At 29.6% G+C, this 24390-nt stretch overlaps 1 protein-coding gene across 1 annotated transcript in view; it reads left to right on the top strand.

Annotated features, from left to right (window-relative positions):
- unc-5 overlaps window positions 1-24390 on the top strand; it is a 789148-nt gene that overhangs the window by 412536 nt on the left and 352222 nt on the right. Inside the window, exon 5 of the mRNA XM_075377583.1 lies at window positions 6927-7205. Coding sequence (XP_075233698.1) covers window positions 6927-7205 — 279 coding nt within the window. The remainder of the gene's footprint in view (window positions 1-6926; window positions 7206-24390) is intronic.

Raw genomic sequence — 24390 nt, forward strand, 5'->3', positions numbered from 1 at the left:
CAGTCGTTCGTGAGTTACGCTCAATTTAAGACCAGCAACAGACAACACTTAACGTTAATTTGTGGATTCTTTCGATCGTATGATGAGATTAGGGGTGAAGATGAATTTTCTTTATTTTTTGAGGTATCAGGATTACAAAAATACTATGTATAAATTTTTTTGACTCGAAAATCTCGTAAATAACGTTCACGTATAAAGTTTTGTGCCTAGGAAATCTTCAAAACCGCTGAATGAATTTTATTGAAATTAAGATGTGCGGTAGTAGTTTATCTGAAGTTGTGCATGTAAAAATTTGATGAAGATTGGTTGTTGGTTGATCGTTCTTCAGTTTCGCACAATTTAACGTCGATAACAAATAACATAACCTCAAATTGAGGTTATGGTGACTTTGTACTATTGTATTTTTCATACGCGCTTATGCAGCGAATTAAACTTTATGCTTGTTTGCGGGGTCTACTTGTTATTTTTAATTATTCCATAAAATTTCGATTACAATAATTTAATTTCTTGTGAACAGAAAATAATCTTATGCGCAAGAATTCGTTTTAATATTCGCTTGGAAATCTTCCAATTGTTTTGGATTTTTTCCTAAAACTTTTCTTATACTTAATACCCTCTTCAGATCTGTTTTTCTCTCAAAAGTTTTTTTTTTATGGCTTCTGAGAACCAAGAAATTTTATTTTTTCTATTTTTAAAAATTTCGAATGGTTTTTGTCAATTGTTTATGTCCATTATTGAAAGACAACCATAAAACTTTGATCTTTATTTATTTTTTTTTTATTTCGGAATAATATTCTCCACTTTCATTTTCTTTTGTAGGTTTTCCATTTTTTTCTTAAAGTTCTTATTTTTTCTGAGGTTTCTTTTTTTTCTTTACAATGAAAAAATCCTTAAGATGGATTCTAAATGATTTTGTTGTATATCTTTTTATTCATTCCGTACGCTCTTTCTTTTTTCCCGATAAATTCGTTGATCACTATTTTTTACTTTCCTTTATTAAGGAAAGGGAAAATATGGTGATTCATGTCAAAAATGAGGTATCGTTTTTTTTTTTTACTAATCTACGTTTTATGTATGTGTATCACACTTCTTTTCTCTTTATATCTCAGGTTTTATCAAACCGATTTTGTTCAAATCTGGCTCAAATATTTATATAAAAATGGGGCATTTTTCAGATTAATTTTTTTTTCAAAATTCGTTAAAGGTTGATGTTGCGAAAAAAACTAGTTTAGATTTTCTTCAGAGGTATTTTAGAGGAAAACTTTATTAAAGTTGTTATCTACAATTCTTAAACAAACAATCAAAATAGATTTTTTTAACAATCAATCCTCTCTTAAAATTAAAATACTTTTTTTTTTATTCTTTTGATCTATTTTCCTTCAGTTTAAATATTTTTCAAATATATTTCTTAATGTTGAAACTTCATATATAGAGTTGGTTCACCGGGTTGGTCTAATCGTTAACGGTGATTAAAGCTGATTTTTGAAGTCAAAGTTTCTCAGGTCCAAATCCTAAGTAAATTTTGGATGCTTTTATATGGATTTGAATACTAGACAGTGTATACCGGTATTTTAGCGGTTGTGGTTAAAGTAATCACTCGTTTCAGGAATAGTCGGCCTGAGTTTTTACAAGATTACACATCTGATTTGCATGTCTTACATATCCTTATCAATCTCATTAGACCGCGGGCGGAAATGGAGTTGATTATTGCTTACTAGTTAAACAGATTGCAGCGTATATTATGAAAATAATAAATTATAATAATATGAAGTGTTATCACGAAATGTTTACATTTTTTTAAATTATAGACCTCAGACCTAAAATGCAGAAACTTTTTTAATAATTTTCTTATTTTAGCCTTTATTGAAAAGGTTAGATAAAACTCCCCTTAAACAAATATGTTCAGCTTAACCTGTATGTGTTTTTAATATAATTAGATATTGATAGAATTAAAATATTTTTAGAAATAATTTTCTTAAAATTTATCCACCTCTAAAAAATATATTCTGATTTTAGATTATAACGTTTAATTTTTATTATTAAAAAATCTTTGTATTTTTCTTTATCAACTGAAGGCTGTTACAATTAAAAGTAGCTTTGGAACTTGTATTATATTCCAGACCCAGATAAGAAGCAATTTTTCATTACTTTCATCAGAGTTATACAAAATCTTTTTAATATTTTTAAAAGTTACCTTTTTCTTACATATATATATATATATATATATATATATATATATATATATATATATTTAGGAATCACTTCTTTTTGTTATCATTTTTGTTTGATCTTTTCTAATAAATAAATGAATTTTTGTTTTTTTCAAAAATTAATTTTTAAAAAATTAAATATTGCGCTGTTAGTTTTTCGATTGGGTGGATTCTTCGGTACTGCTTATCGATTTTATAAATTCTACTAAAAAATACTTTCTGATTTATTTTTAAAGATTTTGAGTTTACTCAAAAATGTTTCAAAGGATATTAAAAAAAAAACTTTTAACAATTTATTTTTACAACGTATAAGATTTATTTTTCTGTATAAAATTCATGGTGTGCTTTATTCTTGTCTTAATAAATTCCGCTTATTAGATGATGATATTAAATAATTTTTTTTGTCGGTATTTTTTTTACACAAATTTCTGTAGCTATTTATTCTTATTTATTCACGACCGATGTTTTAAATATTATTTGTAAACCTAAGGGGGTTTCCGAAATAGATATTTACTGATAAACTTGAGTAGATTGAATATAGTTGTTGTACAGTTTGATAGCGTACTTAAAAATGTTACAGCCAATCTTGTGATGCACTGGAGATGACCGTTTAATGTCGGATTAATCTATAACCCTAGCAATATAAAGCCTGTAAAAAATTTATTACTAAGAGAAATCCTGTGTTTTTAATGTAACCCCCTATTCCATGATTTAAGAATTTAGAAACGTTATTATTGTATTAATAATTATTTTAAAACAATTATTAACCGATTAGTTGAAATTTGGGAAGATAATCTGTATAATGATTGATTAAATAATATATTTACATTTAAAAAAGAAATATAATGTAACATTCATTACTTTAATGTAAATTTCTATTCCTATTCGTAAGTATTTCTTAACAGTAAAACATATCTTTCCTCACTGAAATATATAATCAAGTGTAACTTTAAATGATAAAAATATTTTGGGATGGTTTTATTTTAACTTTTAATGAAGAGATCCAAAGAAGACTGGAATAACTCAAAAGAGTTAATTGTTATTTTAAAAAAGTCTGCTGTTATTAAACAGCAATTTTGAAATTACAGACATATTTAAAAATATTTGTGTTTATATTGAAGTGCGATTTATGGAAAATAAGGAGTGAAACAACAAATGGAGGTTTTTGATTATTACAAAAATATGTTAAAAATTGAAAGATTTTTTTATAGTTGACAGAGTTAAGAGTTTCAGGCTAAAATTGAAGTTGTAGATTTTCATGGCAAAATGTTTTAAAAAAGGAAATAATAATAGTCGGTTGTATATTAAGTCGCCTAAAATTTGTTTCTAAAAGGAAGTAAATAGGGTTAAATAATAAAGAAATCCAATATCTAAATAATATAAAACAGATAATTAAAGGTTTATTTTTAAAGATCTGTAGATATTGGTTTACAATATTAGTACGAAGTAGCTTGAATTTGGAAAATGGATCAAATCAGTTTTAACGACTGATGAAACGCAAAATATTAAAACTATGCGTTGTATGATATGAAAAAGTGGTCGATGATGTTATAAAACAAATTAATTTTTTTTATAAGCGTGATTTCAGGAGTTGTCTATCAACTTTGAATAAACAGTAATTAAAAATATAGATTATTGAAAGAAAGTTTCTTTATAATAATTTTGAAACATCCTTATGTTCACAGAAAATTCGTATACACGTCTACATCTTTTAATATCATAAATCTTAGACCAATTAAAAGGTTTTTCATTATGTTAGGTTTGTTTATAATAATCTTACGGACATTTCTCAAAAATAAATTTTAAATTAGTGGTTTTAAAAAGTAATTATTTTTCGTTGTTTTTTTATTTTTTAGGATTGTTGTGGTTAATGTAAGATTGTTTAAAAAAATATTCTGTAATTATAGATTTAGTTGATCAAATTCGTTTGAACCGTTTTAATAAATTCTGATTATTTTTCCAAATTAAGAATACTGTAATCTTATCATCATAATTTAAAGTACAGGGTTAGTATAAGTCCATTGGATTTAAATCAAGCGACCGTGGAGCCCGTTTAACAGGTCGTCTGCGATCGAACTACTATTCAGGAAAGGTTTCATCCAGCCAGTTTCGTGAATCACTCCGTCATGAGGAGGACTCCGTCTTGTATGAACCATTAAGAATGCTCGTCGATGATATCTTTGACGGTCATCAGCTAATCTCTAAGCATCTGCAAGGTACCTTTCGCCGTCTACATTTCTTTCAAAAAATTACGGGCCAATGATTCGATCATTCCAAATGTCACATCACACCACTATATGATCAGATTCTTGCTGTATGGAGAAATCGTACCGATCGAGGTTCTCCTGTGACCGGTAGCGCAGATTTTGTCTGTTGACTTCAATTTTTACGTAAAAGTTAACCTAATCGGAAAACTACAGTGGATAGCAGTCCGGATTCTTCTTAATCCTATCCTAAAACCACATTTCCATCCTGCGATCATGATCATCTTTTGTTAAGTGTTGCAAGAGTTAGTCCTCGAAAGGGTGAAACTTTTCCTTCTTCAGTGTATCATGGACGATGGGGCGATCATTTGGATCGAGAAAATTCGGATTTACATCTTTGAACTCCGGTATACCTTGGCAACCACAGCTTCTTTTATTGCGTCATCAGTCCGTGGCCTTTCCGAACACTGAAAATCAGTAACATTATCCGTCCCTTTAATCTTGCCTTGAAATTTTGGTTGCAGTTCGAGTAATGTCGATTAAATTCATTTATAACATCACACAGTGTTAATAACCTTCATGGTTAGACAACAGGATAATTTCCACACGCTCTTCCGTACGCATTACCTACAACCAAACGAAACGAAACAGATATATTAGCGTATGATGCGGGATTTTTCGGACACTGTGTGGTACATCTAGTATCTATCATACATCCACTATTAATTAATGTTCGTTATTAGTTAACTTAAATCTTTAAATGAAAATTTCCATAATAAAATGGCTAAATTGCTTCTTTAAGAATGCTGATTGTTTAATTGTACTGAAATATAAAATAAATTAGTATAAATTATTTATATTTTATTTTAATTTTTTTTTTTTTTTTTTGTCTTCAGTCATTTGACTGGTTTGATGCAGCTCTCCAAGATTCCCTATCTAGTGCTAGTCGTTTCATTTCAGTATACCCTCTACATCCTACATCCCCAACAATTTTTTTTACGTACTCCAAACGTGGCCTGCCTACACAATTTTTCCCTTCTACCTGTCCTTCCAATATTAAAGCGACTATTCCAGGATGCCTTAGTATGTGGCCTATAAGTCTGTCTCTTCTTTTAACTATATTTTTCCAAATGCTTCTTTCTTCATCTATTTGCCGCAATACCTCTTCATTTGTCACTTTATCCACCCATCTGATTTTTAACATTCTCCTATAGCACCGCATTTCAAAAGCTTCTAATCTTTTCTTCTCAGATACTCCGATTGTCCAGGTTTCACTTCCATATAAAGCGACACTCCAAACATACACTTTCAAAAATCTTTTCCTGACATTTAAATTAATTTTTGATGTAAACAAATTATATTTCTTACTGAAGGCTAGTTTAGCTTGTGCTATTCGGCATTTTATATCGCTCCTGCTTCGTCCATCTTTAGTAATTTTACTTCCCAAATAACAAAATTCTTCTACCTCCATAATCTTTTCTCCTCCTATTTTCACATTCAGCGGTCCATCTTTGTTATTTCTACTACATTTCATTACTTTTGTTTTGTTCTTGTTTATTTTCATGCGATAGTTCTTGCGTAGGACTTCATCTATGCCGTTCATTGTTTCTCCTAAATCCTTTTTACTCTCGGCTAGAATTACTATATCATCAGCAAATCGTAACATCTTTATCTTTTCACCTTGTACTGTTACTCCGAATCTAAATTGTTCTTTAACATCATGAACTGCTAGTTCCATGTAAAGATTAAAAAGTAACGGAGATAGGGAACATCCTTGTCGGACTCCCTTTCTTATTAGGGCTTCTTTCTTATGTCCTTCAATTGTTATTGTTGCTGTTTGGTTCCTGTACATGTTAGCAATTGTTCTTCTATCTCTGTATTTGAACCCTAATTTTTTTAAAATGCTGAACATTTTATTCCAGTCTACGTTATCGAAAGCCTTTTCTAGGTCTATAAACGCCAAGTATGTTGGTTTGTTTTTCTTTAATCTTCCTTCTACGATTAATTTGAGGCCTAAAATTGCTTCCCTTGTCCCTATACTTTTCCTGAAACCAAATTGGTCTTCTCCTAACACTTCTTCCACTCTCCTCTCAATTCTTCTGTATAAAATTCTAGTTAAGATTTTTGATGCATGACTAGTTAAACTAATTGTTCTGTATTCTTCACATTTATCTGCCCCTGCTTTCTTTGGTATCATAACTATAACACTTTTAATTTTAATTTATATTATATTATTTTTATTTATATTTTATTTTTATATTTATATAAAATAAATCAATTTTTTTATGTATTCAATATTTCCTTTTAAATATTGAATATTTTCTTTGAGTTAAAATTGTTTAAATTAGTTCATGATTATAGGTGCCTACAGATACTCGCACGTGTCTTGATATCTTACTTAATTAAACTACTTCTAAAAAATTTAGACATTTTTCTTTTAAGATAGTAAATCTAATAATTTTATTAAATAAAAAAAAAACCCTAAGAAATATATATTTTCTCTTTATTACAGATCTGAAGAAACCATTCGATTCACCGCCATATTCTCAATCAGTTGAATTGGATCATCAAACAGAATTACGATGTTTACCACCTCCGGGTGTACCGCCTCCAAGGGTTTATTGGTTAAAGAACGGCTTACCCTTAGAACCAGACACTAATATGATTGTATCGTCTGAAGGGCATTTACTTGTTAGTGTCGCTCGGCTTGTTGACACTGCTAACTACACGTGTGTCGCTGAAAATATTGCTGCTAGAAGGCTCAGCGATCCTGCTCAACTTACTGTTTATGGTAAGTCCTTTTTTTTATTATTATTCCTATTTTTCCTTTCTTTTAAAATGTGTCTATGTTTTAATAACTTTTCTATATTTAATAAAATCTGTAATTTTGTAGTTTATTTTTTTTATAACCAAACTAAAGCATAAAATTCTAAAATTATTTTCATATACTTATGTGTAATACCGTTAAATTTCAATTCTAAAGCGATTTTTATGGAAACATCGCTTAATTCTTTGATTTGAATTTAATTTTACTTAAAATAATGGGTGCTTTAATACTGTTATTGCTAAACACGTTATTCATTTTTATTTTTTTTATTATTATTTTTTTTTTTTTTAATTCACGAAAACTTAGTTAATTGAAAAAAAAAATTAAAATAATAATCGAAGTTGAGAGTTCTAAGGTGGTTCAAATCCTATTAAAGGCCTTTTACCTTTATACGGATTTGAGTACTAAATCGTGGATACCGGTGTTCTTTTGTGGTTGGGTTTCAATTAACCACACACCTCAGGAATGGTTGACCTGAGACTGTACAAGACTACACTTCATTTACATTCATACATATCATCTTCATTCATCCACCTTACGGTGGTTCTGGAGGCAGAAAACAGAAAAATAGAAGGGGGCTAAAATAATTCAAATATTTCCACGTTTAGTGCATTATCTTCCAAGTTAATTAGTAACGAATATTTTTACTTTAACATTTCTCTGAAAAAGTTCCTTAGCTATCGAAAGCTCTAAGCGATTGGATAAATGAAATAAATTTTCATAAAGTAAAGATTAATTTAATATGTTAATATTTTTTTGTTAAATATCAAGAGAGTAATGTAAAATGAAAATTATTATAATAATAGTTCCTTTACAACGTTTTAAGTTAAAAAATACATGAATTTCATTAATATTTATAAATTTTATAAAAAAAACTTTCCATTGAAGTGAGATTTCTGGAAAAGTATGAATATGGTAAACAAAAAATGGAAAATTACTATTTAAAGTTAATTAAACAAAGTATATTATAAAGTCGATCAAAATTTATACTATTTGTTATATGAACATAAATAAAAATTATATCAATTCATTCTTCTTCTCGTTTACCGATTTAATTTTTTAAAATTTTTTTTGTTAAATTTAATAAAAAAACTTCCGAACTTTGTAGTAGTACGTATATAAGTTTTTTTTAATTTTTCTAGAAATCGTTTTCACCATTCATTTTTGTTTAAAATCATTATAAACACTATTCGGAAACTTCTAATTTAATTTATGTGCTTAGTTTTTTTTTTTGTGTCTTCAGTCATTTGACTGGTTTGATGCAGCTCTCCAAGATTCCCTATGTAGTGCTAGTCGTTTCATTTCAGTATACCCTCTACATCCTACATTCCTAAAAATTTGTTTTACATATTCCAAACTTGGCCTGCCTACACAATTTTTTCATTCTACCTGTCATTCCAATATTAAAGCTACTATTCCAGGATGCCTTAGTATGTGGCCTATAAGTCTGTCTCTTCTTTTAACTATATTTTTCTAAATGCTTCTTTCTTCATCTATTTGCCGCAATACCTCTTCATTTGTCACTTTATCCACCCATCTGATTTTTAACATTCTCCTGTAGCACCGCATTTCAAAAGCTTCTAATCTTTTCTTCTCAGATACTCCGATCGTCCAAGTTTCACTTCCATATAAAGCGACACTCCAAACATATAATTTCAAAAACTTTTTCCTGACATTTAAATTAATTTTTGTTGTAAACAAATTATATTTCTTACTGAAGGCTCGTTTCGCTTGTGCTATTCGGTATTTTATATCGCTCCTGCTTCATCCATCTTTAGTAATTCTACTTCCCAAATAACAAAATTCTTCTACCTCCGTAATCTTTTCTCCTCCTATTTTCACATTCAGCGGTCCATCTTTGTTATTTCTACTTCATTTCATTACTTTTGTTTTGTTCTTGTTTATTTTCATGCGACAGTTCTTGCGTAGGACTTCATCTATGCCGTTCATTGTTTCTTCTAAATCCTTTTTACTCTCGGCTAGAATTACTATATCATCAGCAAATCGTAGCATATTTATCTTTTCACCTTGTACTGTTACTCCGAATCTAAATTTTCTTTAACATCATGAACTGCTAGTTCCATGTAAAGATTAATTGTAACGGAGATAGGGAACATCCTTGTCGGACTCCCTTTCTTATTACGGCTTCTTTCTTATGTTCATCGATTGTTACTGTTGCTGTTTGGTTCCTGTACATGTTAGCAATTGTTCTTCTATCTCTGTATTTGAACCCTAATTTTTTTTAAATGCTGAACATTTTATTCCAGTCTACGTTATCAAATGCTTTTTCTAGGTTTATAAATGCCAAGTATGTCGGTTTGTTTTTCTTTAATCTTCCTTCTACTATTAATCTGAGGCCTAAAATTGCTTCTCTTGTCCCTATACTTTTCCTGAAACCAAGTTGGTCTTCTCCTAACACTTCTTCCACTCTCCTCTCAATTCTTCTGTATAGAATTCTAATTAAGTAATGTGCTTAGTAATTTTTTAAATTTATGTCTCTAGACCTATGCCTTTAGCTTTTTTAAAAACTGAAAGTTATTCATTTGATTTAAGAAAAAAATTTTAAACGCGTTAAATTAAAAATTTTATAAGGTTTTTATATTGTTTTACAGATTGTTTTTTTTTTACAAAGTTAGGGATACTGGAACACAGTACATCAGATCTGTTTCGGATAAATTATTTTAATTTTATATTCAAAATAGCTATTGAATCCCATTAAATAGATAAAGTTAACTTCAAGCAAAGTTTTTAATTCCTTTCATGGCATTGTTAATTTATTTTTATGGAGTGGAAAAATAATATATGAAGAAAGTTTCTTAAATTTAAAAATCGATATTTGTAATCTTTGATCTTCTCCCACACACACGATATTGTCCTCGAAGTCTTTCTTTCGAGTCAAATGCAGTATTACTACGTTTAGGAAGACATTGAAAAATTCGGTTAAAAGATGTGCAATAAATAAAAAGATTTTTTCAATTTTTGGGTAAGGGATAGAAATTTGGGACAAATTTATATTTTTAAAACAGTAAAGATAAGCATGAAAGATAAGAATTAGCGCTAAGTTTAATATAAAGTAATTTATGCTTGCAAAAATTTGAGAAAATCGACCCGAAAGAAACAATATATCCCCCTTTTACCAACAAATTGCCCCATACTCATGTCTACGTACCAAATTTCATCAAAATCGTTTAATTAAAAGTTATTAAGCTTCAAACACGTCAATCCAAGTACGTATTACCCCACATTTATTTAATGAGGGTATCCCTGGGTCATGATTCCAGGAATAAAAAAGATAAATCTTTGATCGGTATATGCCTTACTTAAACCATGTCAGGAATGGTTAGCAATACTATTTTACACATAGAACGGAACGGACTGCATTTACTTGGATACATTAAGGGAAACCATGATAAAACCTGTTTCAGAATAGCATTACAAATAAACAGTTAATTATAACATTAAAAAATAGATGGTTGTTAAAGTCCATATTAATTATTTAAAATATAAACCCGTGAAATAATGTTAAGGTAAACAGAGAAATTAGTAAATTTGACAAATAAATCACAATTTCAAAAGCGTTAAGGAAAATTATTGTCGCACATTTATACTCAGGTTGAAAAAATGCAAAAAATGTAGGAAATTTTAATTATTTAATTATCAATAATTTAAAATTATCGATAGATCTATTATTGTTGTAAAAAAACTGTTATTTATCTTTTAAATAAATAGTGAAATATATGTTTTAAAGGTTTAGTAATTTATTGCAATTTTCAGTGGAAGCACAAAGGTCATTTCTGTTGCAAACCAAATTACGAGAATTATTCTGAGTTACATTAAAAGAGTTCTGCTGTCTTTTTTAATGTAGGGAAATAAAATCTCTTTTTAGGAATAAATGACTGTTCTTTAAATCAAAGATTGGATATTCTTGAATATAAACAAGTGGATAAATTGACGTATTTAATTTCCTAAATAGCAGTTCATATTACTCATACTTATGGACGCCAAAAATGATTTGACAGCCTACTTTTGTTGTAATACCAATTAATTTATAGTAATTGCCGATACCGTTTATCATCTGGATTTGTTTTTATAAATACTAGTCCTGTTTACTTATTGTACATACGTACACTGCTGTTTTATGTTTACTTTTTAGGTAAACTATAAAAGTACATTTAAATTACATTGTTGCGTTTCATCAATTTGTTTTACGAGTATAATAATGTTCACATAAAATACGACCCCTTCCAGATCTTTAATATAGATGCGCAGAGGTTCGGTTACGCTGAGAAACCAAAATATTTACTATAGAGTGTTCAAAATGTGACGCAACCGTATGTTTCTTTCTTTTGTTGCCGGTTAAATTGAGGACAGACTGGATACACAATGCAGCAGAAAATATTAATTTTCTCCTAATACATTAGACGGGCCGGTTGTGCCCAGACCTAGAATGCCATCTCAGAAAATTATGGTGTTGATGCACCAAACAAAGCCTCCATCAAGCGGGCTGTACGACTAGTTACAGGAGACAGGAAACATGGCAGTTGCAGCCAGAAGTGGTCAAATGGTCGACCGAAAGTGCTAACACCAGAAAAGTTGATCTACGTGCAATCTGCATATTTTGTTAGTCCTAAGAAGTCATTGCGACGCATATCTTCTAGTCAGTCTGATCTCTTTGTTGGTAGTACCCGCACGGCATCGTGCAAATTTTTAAAGATGCATCCGTACAGAAATCGTGTTCACCAGTTGTTACCTGCAGACACTGGAAAACGTGTAGCTTTCTGTCAGCGGTTCATGTCATCCGTAACGCTAGATGGGGAAGAACGCGATGATTGGTTTTGGTCTCACGAGGCATAATTCCACCTTGATTGGTATGTAACTGCAGAGAATTCACGCATTTGTTGTACGATAAATACACATCAGCTGCTCGGATAAATAGTGATGTTTTTTTTGTGTGCTATGTCACGTAGGTGAAACTTCATGACATTTTTTCATTGCACGCTGAACAGTGAGCGCTACGTATAGATTCTGCTACAATTTCTAAATGGTATATCTGCAGACCGGCTAGAGTACAACTGATTTCAGCAGTATAACTCTACGGCTCATACAACCAGCAACACTATGTATGACCTTCTTGGATCAGTTTTTTCATGTTTTGTGGCTCCCTCGATTGTGGGGGTACCTTAATGTTTCTGCTTACACTCATTCTCGAATTGCAAATGGAAATTGAACGATGTGTCGCTGCAATTCCTCCTCAAATGTTATAACATGTGTTTAAGAGCATGCAATGTTGTAATCAATTATGAGAACGCATAATCGAGGCCACTTTCAAAAACTATTCTAACTTAACTTGTTCATTTTCCCATAAGGTTGCGTCACTTTTTGAACACACTCTACTGCTACTACTATTACTATGTTTGTTTGTTAACTTGGTTATATAATCATCATTTCAATCTTCTACTACTCATTCTGCACACAAGTAATAGTCAGTCCGTCATGCTATTTGGAATTAATTATACATATAATTTCATCTGTAACATCACTTTAAAAAAAACATGTTAGTTTATACGTTACACTCATATGTAGAAATGTTTAAGTGTAATTAAATTGTGTTTTTATTATTACATTTTCGAATAAATTTTATCACTACTCTTTTTTTTACTACCGACAAACATCATGTCTATCTCAGAAAAAAAATTTAAAGTTAAATTTTTAGCACTATTTTATAGATTTTTTCTTGTAGTAAATGTCTTTTTTATAACCTCTCTCATATAGTGGTTTTCGTCTCGAGTTGAGTTGTCTGTCTTAACTGTTAGTTTTCTTTGGTTAATAGTTGTAAAAGGAATATCAGCTATAAACTACATAAAATGATGTTGATAGTAAATAAACAATTCATTCTTTAAAAATAATTATATATATAAATATATATATATATATATATATATATAGAGAGAGAGAGAGAGAGAGAGAGAGAGAGAGAATGAGAGAGAAATTATGGATTAAATTATTTTAAAATGAATGTTAAATATATTTTGAATTTTAAAAATACGGTAAAATAATCATTGAAGTTTTATGTCGAATAAGTTTTACTTAAAGTAAACTGTATACAGAACTGTAACGTCTGTTTGTGAAATTCTATTTGCAGTAAATTGTATTGCACTTCGTTTACGTTGTAACAAAAAGGTTATGTACACATCTGTTGGTCATGTGATATTAGCTACAAAGTTAGAAAACCTACTGAACGTTACTTTCTTTTTAAGTTATTGTCCTGGCTTGTTTTTTTATTTTTATTTTACAATTATTTTTCTCTGGATTACAGTCATATTTGAAATTCAACTGTAACCAACGCTTTAACAATGTTTTTACTAAAAATAAATTATTTATTCTCTTGTAGATCTTTACCTAGATTTATTTGTTTCAAATTGATGATTCTATTATTCGCAAAAAAAAGCTGACAACGCAGTTGTTTGGATTTTCCTAATTTACAACTGTGGGTTGTTTCTGATGCACGGTTAATACACAATTTAATTTAAAATATTTATAATTTTATATAAATATAATATTTATTCGTTTATTTAATTCAGTGATTCTAACTAAAGCGCGCGCGCATACTGTGTTTAATTCGTGCAATTGTGGCGGGACTTGCAGTGACGGTTGACACTAACTAAACTATTGTAATTTCACAACCTAAATAGAACAAATTTCGCTTGTACGGTCGGCAGATTGGTGTAGCCGCAAGGCTTAACGCTCAAGGTACCGAGTCAACCGGGCGATCGAGTTCTAGACCCGGCCAGACAACCTTACTTTATTTTAACACTTTAAATATTATTCATTTATTTAATTCTACGTTCACCTGTGACGTCACAACATAGCAGCAATTTAAACCAGTCTTTGGGATGGGTGATGCGATTTTCCAAAAAAAAACCTTTTTTTGCAGATATAATTACTTTTTAATTGTTAGCAAATGTACCTAAGGAAAATATGATTTTAATCTCTAGATACTCAGAGTTACCTTCTTCTACAGCCTCACTTCCTTGTCCTTTTAAGTCGAACATTTATTGGCATCAATGCCTTATGTATAAAAGTAATTTGACCAAGTTTGATCAAATTCGGTCCAATAGTTCTGCAAATATAAGGTGATTTAGATCCCAACACCGAACACACATATCTACATACGAACGTTAACATCCGGAGAATTTCCATCCTGTTTTTTATTAGTTCCTTAGGTATCAAAACATCAAGATCCGGTGAAAACCGGATATGCCCAAACTGGACCGATTACTTTCCCTTGTAGCGCTACAGCTCTACTATCTAAGACGAATAGTAAAAAGTATGGGAAATCGAGATTTATGTATAACAATATCCCATTTTATGTTATTTCTGATTACAGTTAATTTAAAATTTATCGAAATAGGATGTATCATGAAAATCTTTTTATGGACATCATTATATAAAATGGTATGCTCAATATTACGCCTTTACTTTTTTTAATATAAATGAAGTAATCCATTAGATTCGAATTAGACACTTTTAGATTAGAAAATCATTGCAGCATTATACAGCCATTCTTACCAGAAAGATTTTTAATTATATTTTTTTATTTGTACAAATAGAATTAAAATGAGACATTTAATGGAATAGAAATAATATCTTTTTATTAGTTTTATTGGCTTAACCATAAATTAAGACAAGTTACGTCTTAAAATATTATAGTGATTCAAAATATTTTGCTTGAAGTTATACCTATTTGAAAAACTCATGGTTTTTTATAAATGACACAAAATAAAGGAGTAGTAGTCTTACTTCATATAGTTGAATATTTGGACGTAGTTTTGGTGAGTTTTTTCGAGTAAACAGTCCTATTAAAAAAACAACTGTAACCTCAAAATCGAGAAAACCTGAATCAACATATTTTGTCACTTATGATTTTTATTATTGTAACTCAACATAAAATTAACAACTATATCTCAAGGAAAAGATTGTTCAAAATTAGGAGTGAGTATTACTTTCTTTTTTTTTTTTTTAAGTGTAAGTTGATTTCATATTCCTTATACATACGGAACGGAACGCAACAATGGCGGGAGTTTCAATATTTCTCCCTACAGATCACAGAGCTTGGACAATGTCCCTTGCTGCTGTATCTTTCTATTATCGGGCGGATTTCATGGGTTATTTAGTGCCGGTTATAAATTTTAAGTTTTATTTATGGACGGATTTGGCAATTTTTGTTCCTATCCGTATGGACCACTGTGAAATTTATTTACTGGTTCTGATCGTGAGAGACTAAGCTTTTGAGCCTAGTAATCCCGACGCGATTCAGTCCATCCGCTGAAGTCCTTTTGGTACCAGCACCTATGGGCTAGCAGGAGTGCGCCTACCAGAGCCCTGGTTATTTGGAGGAAGAAATGCGCCCGTTCTCCGGAAGGAGTCGCATATACTGACTAAATTAAATTGTGGTCTCTTCGTGGGACGGTGTGGGGTGTTGTCTAGCTTTTTATAGTTTTAACAAAATTTAATTGTGAAAACTGTCACTTTCGCGGCCGGAATTTTCGTGCGGTTTCCATTTATAGGTTACGCGGTATAGAGGCTCCTAAGCCTGGTTTGTCATTTTTTGACTCTCGTACTGCCTCTTTACGGTGATTCGTCTAATACTATATATATTTAATATTTTTCATCTACATGTGTTTCTACTTGAAATCATTTAGTAGCGTAACGGCTTTTTAGATAAGAGTTCTTTATTATACACCCAGTATTCCAAGAATAAGTGGAGGTTCAATTACTGTCCTTTTTTCAGGACTGTTCAATAATTTTAAAGTTATACAAAAGTATATTAGATGCTTAGAATAGAGAATAGACTCATCTATCTGGATTCCGATTGAACATTTTCAAACGCTGGACCTTCCAAGTGAAAAGCTACTATGCTACAACTTTGCCACAGAGGTAAACACTTTACTTAGTAGGTCCTTTAATCATTGATTTTATATTTTTCGAAACTGCTGTCTTCATACAGACCCTAGCGATTGAAACACTAGTCAAATAATTTCCATTAAGGTTACATCTTCACCTTGCCATATCAGCTTTGCAGATAGAAATAATCTGGTGGCCGACTCGAATTCATAATATTCAGAGAATCAAGAAATCAGTGATAAATAATTAGATTGTTAAAGAAAAAAAGTTTTCAATTTACAATACTTATAAAGAAACTCTTAACTTTCTCTCATGTTACTTAACCATCTTTATCAGATATCCTGCTATTTTACGGTTACAAACCACAATTCGTATTTTAATTGTTTTAAAACTTAAAGTACATGCGCGGTTATCGGTCCAAACCTTGATTTTCCTCTCAAATCCTCCCATCTGCTGCTATACAAAGTCTAAGTAGTATCTAAGAAGTGTTCTTAGTAGAGTTTCGGCAGCGTAATACAATGAATTTCGATTAATAGGACCACCGGTTGTTCGGGGCAGTCGTTTAATTAGAGCAGTTTTATAAAAACAGCAACATATTGGTTTAATTCATATAATATTAAGCCGGGTTAACGACCCAAAATACCGTTTATAATGCTCACTAGTTCGTGTTTCTTTATTTTACTCGTAAAGTAACACAATTTTATAAGTATTACAAGTCAATTAACCGTTGTTAATACGCTGTAGGGAAAAATCTATAAATGTTCAAATTGAGTTTTAGCCACCGAATACGAGTTGAATTAGTCACTCGACATGGGAATTATAACACATTAAAAAACTATTTAAGTAAACTATTAAGCTACATCTTACAAGAAATTGAAGGAAATATGTCGACTTCTTCCGCTACAGCTAAAGACATCAGTTCATGTCTCATTTCTTTGCAGGCAATTCAGTTCACAGCCGAACACAATCAGAAATTTCTTTGCCAAATATGGTTTAAAAATCGCTGAAATAGTCGTTGGCGAAGATGATTTTATTCAGTAGGAGGTTCAAAATTTTGAATTTTTCTAAAAAATCGACTAAAACATGAAATGTTACGAGGAAAATGAAACTGGGAATGACGAAATAATGAAAACGTTACTCGTAAACTCTACGAAGTTGAAGATGTAAAAGACAAATACGAAGTCAAACGCTAATCTGTTCGTGATGCAAAAACATTTTTTAATGGACTTCAGCCTTATTTTGTGGAAGAAGGTAGTGAAGAAAACGCTGTAGCTTAATCGCGAATCTATGCTGAATTTTAAGAAAAGGAGACGAAGAGCAAAGTAGAAGAATTTTCTCAAGATGTTGAACCAAGTAAAAGATGATACAATATATATTTTTGTGTTTTACTGACCATAAAAGGCACTCATATTTTTACTCGTATCTTTATTTACCACGAAAACTAATTAATAATAATAATGAAAAATTATTAATGTTGTTGTTTATGTAACTTCACTGTATTAGAAATAAAATTTGAACGATAAAATATTAATCGTGTTTAATAATTACTATGAACTCTACTGTTATTTTTTTATATCTCCTCATTTTTTTGTTTACATCGGTTAAAAGGGCCATATGGTCCCGGTCTCGAAGTGATCCAGTTATCCGAAATCCACTGTATTCATAATTAATGAATGCTTCTTTTGAAAAATTATTAACCGAAATAAAATTTACTGAGCGAGCGAGGGCTTGTTCCAACTTCTATTGACTAATTGACTGATCTATTAATTTTTGATCTGTCTGTATAACTATAATTCATCTACTGCCAAACTGTTTTTTTTTTAGTATTTATGAGAATTTGCTGTAACGTTTCTTGTTATTAAGCAAAACCAGATTGTGTAATAATTTTCGTTTCAGAATAGTTGCTGCTACTTTTTTTTAATAAGTGAAGAAAAGTTGTAATTAAAGGGAATTTTTCTTTTCCAGTTTACCGACACGTTTATCTTCTTTATGCTTTCTATTATTGACATCACTCGATTTTCATCATTTCCAGACAATTTCTAATCCTATCTTTCAACGACTTCAAGTTAAGATTTCTTTTTTTGTGCCTAACGCTTGTCTCTGTGACCCCATTCCCCTGTGTCTGTGTAGCATTGTGCTTTTATCAGTATAATATAATAAAGTTTTAAACCTTATATCGATATTTAATAAAGTTATTTTTATCGCCTTCCCCTGGAACTGCTAGTTTAATAATTTAAAAATTCAAAACGAAAACTTTGTGGTATAGTTGACGTATCTCCTCGACTGCTGTCAAATCATGTCAGTTGTTCGTAATAATAAGATATTTTAGAAACACCAAGATAATTTTGCACCAGTTAAATCTTCCAAAATCAATTAAAATTGAAAATTCATTTTTTCCTTTTTTATTAATTTTTACTTTATAAATAAATTTAGTTTTAGAGTTACTTTTGCTAAATTTAATAAAAAATTTACGAGGTCAACTTCAGTTAATAGAACGATAGTGTATTTATACTTTTTTTAATTTTAACAGTATTAGGTACTGATTTACTTATTTATTTAATAAAGAAAAAAAATTCTTTAGTATATTTTAATTAGACGGCGCTGTAATTTTTGTTAGCTTTGGTTAATAGCTGTGATTTTTGTTCGGTATTAGTTAAATGTACATGAACTACCTCTGTTTAAATATTACTGCGACAGGAAGTGTGTGTTATACGTAGTTTATCAGTTTATTCCTCTTTTATTATTTTTTAAAATATTTATTTCACTTTTTTCTATAATTTTCCCCTTCACAAAATCAAAAATCCTTTTTTTATTTGTTGCTTCTTTCGATTGGTTTATAGACGTAGTACTAATATTAAGAACGCACATGTGGTTTACTGTCTATTTTTTTTTCTCATTTTGTTTGTTACAGCTGCACGATTCATATTCTATAACAGTTTATAAAAAAAATATGTCAACTCATAAAAGTCACGTTCGATGTCATGTTGTGTTTTTATGATTTTTCTTTCTTACGTTTTATTTATTATAGAAATGTTTTAACTTAATAAATTAAAGGATATCATGTTTTAATTACTTTTCAAAATTAACACATAAAACTACTTAGTTGTAAGCATTTAAACTGATTTATATATTTTGTTTTATATTTATCAGGATGCATTTAATTAAACTTTTTTTTCTTATTCAATAATAGCAGGTTTAATCCAGATCTCTATTTTTTATATATTTATACTAATTTTAAGTGAGAATATTTACCATATCCAATATTATCAGTTTTAAAATAAATTTTATCTCTCTCTCTCTCTCTGTGTGTGTGTGTGTGTGTGTATATAATATCTATCAACATTTAATTTAAATAATAATTTATAATTTTTACTTCCTTGTTCGAAGTAAATGAAGTATTGTGATCGAGAAAAATTTCGGTTTTCAGATTTCAACTGAAATATCCATTTTGTCCATTCCTGAATCCATTTTAACTAGTTTCGGCGTGACGTCTATACGTGTGTATCTCGCATAACACAAAAACGATTAGCCATAGGATGTTGAAATTTTGGGTTTAGGACTGCCGTAACATCTAGTTGTGTACCACGCCTTTTGACTGCAATCGACTGAACTAAAAGTATCCAAAAAAGACTACAATCCAAAACATTTACATTTTGGACGTTTTCCTAACTGAAGTAATGAGCCCTAATTGAGAGCTTTTTAACGATTATCATACGTGGTACTTATTTTCGTTGGTTCCAGATTTATAGCCAAATAAAATTTTAATTAATGAAATATTTGGATCTTACAATGGGAAACCACTTCGGTTCGAATCAGACTTCATCTCCTTTTTTTAAGTTTTTTATTTTTTTATTTAAATATATTGATTTATTAATAATTAATTATTAACTTCCGATTTTAAAAATCATGTGTATGTAATTTAATAGGCGTACAAGGAAGTAATGTGGTGTCTACAACAGATTTTTTAATATATAATTAGTTATTTCTTTATTTATACGCAAAATCAGCTGATTTTCGAAGTCGAAAGTTCTAAGACTAGAGTCCTTGTAAAAGCAGTTGCTCTTATATTGATTCGAATACTAGACTGTGGATACTGGTATTCTTTGGTGGTTGGGTTTCAATTAACCACACGTCTCAGAAGTGTTCGACCTGAGTCTCTTCGGGACTACATGTTTTCCGGAACATTTACATTTGGATTTGTAGGCCTCTCAAGCCGGTCAGTTATTGCATTTTCTTATATATAAATTGTAAATACCTCGATCTGGCAGCAGCTGGAAAAACCGGCTAAATAAATTTAAAAAAAATTGTACTCGATGAAATGCTCTCTATAATGAATCATCAACGAATTGTTTGTTACTCCGCCGATCTCCGTCGTGGAGTGTTTACGTCTCAGCCTTTCATCTGGAGGACTCAGGTTCGACCCCGGTCAGGCATGGAATATTTATACGCTACAAATTTACATTTTCATCGGGCAGAATAATTAAAGCAGTCGATGCCTGTAATCTCAAAAAAGAAGTTATTTCTATTGCAGTAGTCTGATTGAATTTTCAAAATAAATAACTTTGTAGGAACAGTATTTGTTTATAATTGTTAATTTTTCAATTTTTAATTTTCGTGAAAATTCTTCTTTAGGAAGTAAATAATTAAATAACAATTTTTTTTTGTTTGAAGTAGTGTGCTCTTGTTGCTAAAACAAATTGTTTTATAAACTTTCGCTTATCAATATAGTTTTCTGCTAAATTTCTTCCTTAAAAAGTAAATCACATAAAAAAATTAACAAAACAGTTTCGTGTAGTAGAGTCAGCGTTCCGTTTTATTTTTAAAAAAACTTTCTCTATACTATAGTTTTTAAATTTTTTTTATTTTCGTCCGTTGAAATTCTTTTTTTATGAGTGCAAAAAAAAAATTATATAGAAATATTTTAATTAATTTGAAAGAGGATGATGTCCCCTTTTAAAATTTCACGTAATCGTTTTCAATTAGAAAAAAAAAATACAGATCGTCTTATAAGTTTCCATATATAGGAAAAATGACCCCTTTTTTTATGACGGCTATTTTTTTTATGACTTTAATATCAAGGAACGAATCACCAACGCCTTGAGATAATTTATGTTTTGTGTCTTTCCCTGATACATCATGAACTACATAAGTATTTATTTTTGCTATGTATGGAAACTTATTGGTTTACATGTTCTTTAGCAGCGAGGACACGTATCGAAATTTGTTTTTTTAATTTAAAATGAAATAAGTTCAACCGTTCTTGTCTGACACTAGTACAAGCAGACTTTAAACGAGGTAGAGGAATCATTTGTCTCATATTTATGTAAAACGTAAAGATTTCATGAAAAAGAAAATAGTGTTCTGTATGTATGTGTATATATATATAAGTTGGACTGTTAATTGTTTTACATAATAATAATAGATTTGGTATATTAGTAATTTTAATGTGATCATGTGACTTAATTAAAACTTAAATTATCCATTACATTACAATGAATACTTTACCGAAATTAAGGAAAAAAAGTGATTTTTTTCATTTTGATAATATAAAAATAAAACAAGCTCATATATGCTTACTACATCCATGTAGACATATGTTAGGTTTTTCCCATATTTCTTGAGAGATGTTCGAATATTGTATCTGCAATAATATAAGTAAAATATTTTAGGAAATCACTTTAGGGTATTTGTTGATATAGCCTACACTTTTTCCTCTTAGGATCTCCTTCGTTTTTATCGAACTGAAATTTTTTGTCCTCTCCTACATTTCTCTCTCTCACTCTATCTCTCACACACACACACACACACACACACACACACACACACACACACACACACACACACACACACACACACACACACACACACACTCTCTCTCTCTGTATCTCTAGGCCTTTATATATAAGTATATATTATCTATAATATATAAAAATGCCTGTTTGACTATAGTGCCACGTGTAGAACCATTCCTTTCGTGTTTTTTTCTTCTGAAATGCTACACTGTTTTATTAAAAGTTTATATATCGTAATGCACCTTATGCATTAGACATTCAGATATTTTTTCACTTTGCTTTTTAGTTATCAATTTTTTTTTATATTTTTTGCTAAAGAGAAAATTAATTATATTACATAAATAATTTACATCAAAAAATTCTTTTTATTTTGAGTCCGTTATTGTCAAATTATATCGCTTATGTAAATTTTTTTATTTAAAATTTCAATTCTATCACTTACCCTAAAATTTAATTTTTATACTGTTGAAACGGATAACAAAAACTTTTTTGTATAAAACTTTTTACACTTAATATAATTTACAGCAAAAAACCATGTTTGCATAAATTAAGATTTTTTTTTTGTTTAATAAATTTTCCATTCCAAAAGCTTTTCAGGAAATTTTATGTAATTATTCTACTATTATAATTATTTTAATAATTTCACTTTACTTCTATCTGGATTACTTTCTTTGAAAAGATCTTCTGAAACCCAAAAAATTACCGAATTTTACGCATTTAAGTATCATCATTTTACTTTATTGCTTCTTCTTAATAATTAAATGGACATTTTTGATAAGCTATTCATACTACGATTGAACTTTATTAAGGATTGCAAATTTGTGGGATTGGAAATAAAAAAAAATAAAAATATCTATAAATTGTAAATTAATTTATTTCTAAAAAAAATTGTATTTCTTTTTAAACTTTTAGTAAAATAATACAGTTGTATAATATAATTGTTAAGTAATTTTTTAATTAGATAAGAGAATTAAAAAGAAAATGTAAATAAAATTACAACTAAATAAAAAAAAAGAACAAACAGGTTAGGTATTTAACTTTTAAAAAGTCAATAGCTTTTTATCGATTTAAATTTTTCAGTCAGTATTTCTAAAAGAATAAAGAAGCACATGCACAGCTTTTTTTAGTTTTTCTTTGCTGAAGTCGAAGAGCTTATGATGGCATTGTTTTAGCATCATTGTTAACTGAATATTTTTTTTTTTTGTTAGCAATTTCCTACTTGCTTCTTTTTGTTGGGGCTTCAGGGTCATTATTCATTCTCTTCAAGATTTCAAAAATCAGTCTTGATTTTGTTCAATTTAATCCAATCATCGATTGACTTAAAATTAACAATTTAAAAGTTACATTATTTTTTTTGTAAAATGTTAGCGGGTAAATGATTCCAAGGTTCAACAACATTAAAATCGCGTTCACAGTAATCTATATTGTGCATTACACGATACATAATACGACGAGGTGATAAGTTGAGGAAAACAAAGCAAACATAGGATTTCACTTTGATGTTTAACAGAAAATTATGATTAACGTTTTTGGATGGTACCCGTAGATTATATTTTTCGGTATGCTCAATCTCATATCTTGCCGAGGTAGTTCCTTTTATTTAAATAGTAGTATAAGATGTACTGGAATGTGATAGTCATTACTTATAGAAAAAAATTGTAAACAATTATCCCTGGAAGAATTTAATCATCGTACTTAAAAAAAAACATATATATTAAACGAGCGTAGCTCCGTTGCCATAGTTACACTGTGTAATCCCTTTCCACATGCAGATTAGGTTACCTAACTCTTAAAAAATGAATTTAAGCTGAAAATTACGTATTTATAGGAATCGCTCTGAAACCATAAGCCGACTATTGACGTCATCTAGATGATGATTCCCATGACTGTCCGACTAACTATATTTATAGTACAACCATGACCTTTAATGTAAAATGTAACACCTTGTTGAAAATCAGCATATCGGTTCGTACTTTAATCACAGTAGGTACAGTATTATTATAATTAGAATTGTATTTTAAATTTACTCATGTTTCTCCTTCTATCTGCGGGAGTAGATAGATTTGTGAAATAAAATTTTATATCCTTTTATAAATGTACATATGTAATTTAATAGGCATTATTACATATGTGTATATGTAATGGATTTGGTGAATGGTGAAACATCTGATTATTTAATATTAAATGAAAATTATAATTTAGAATCGAATTATTTTTGGATTTTCTAATTTAATTTTTTTAATTACTCTGAAATTTCTGTTTAATTTTATTTACATTAATGTTAACTACATAGTGACTGAAAAGTAGACCCTCACAAGAACAACATGTATACTGAGGCATACATGTCTGATATTTGATAAATTGCAAAAAATTCTTATCTTTTAGTTCATTACTCCTTTGATACTGTCGGACAATATTCTCCCTAAGTCGGAGTTTACCATCATTTCCTTTAT

The sequence above is a fragment of the Lycorma delicatula genome, chromosome 10 (assembly GCF_047948215.1).
Source record: "Lycorma delicatula isolate Av1 chromosome 10, ASM4794821v1, whole genome shotgun sequence".
Classification (NCBI taxonomy): domain Eukaryota; kingdom Metazoa; phylum Arthropoda; class Insecta; order Hemiptera; family Fulgoridae; genus Lycorma; species Lycorma delicatula.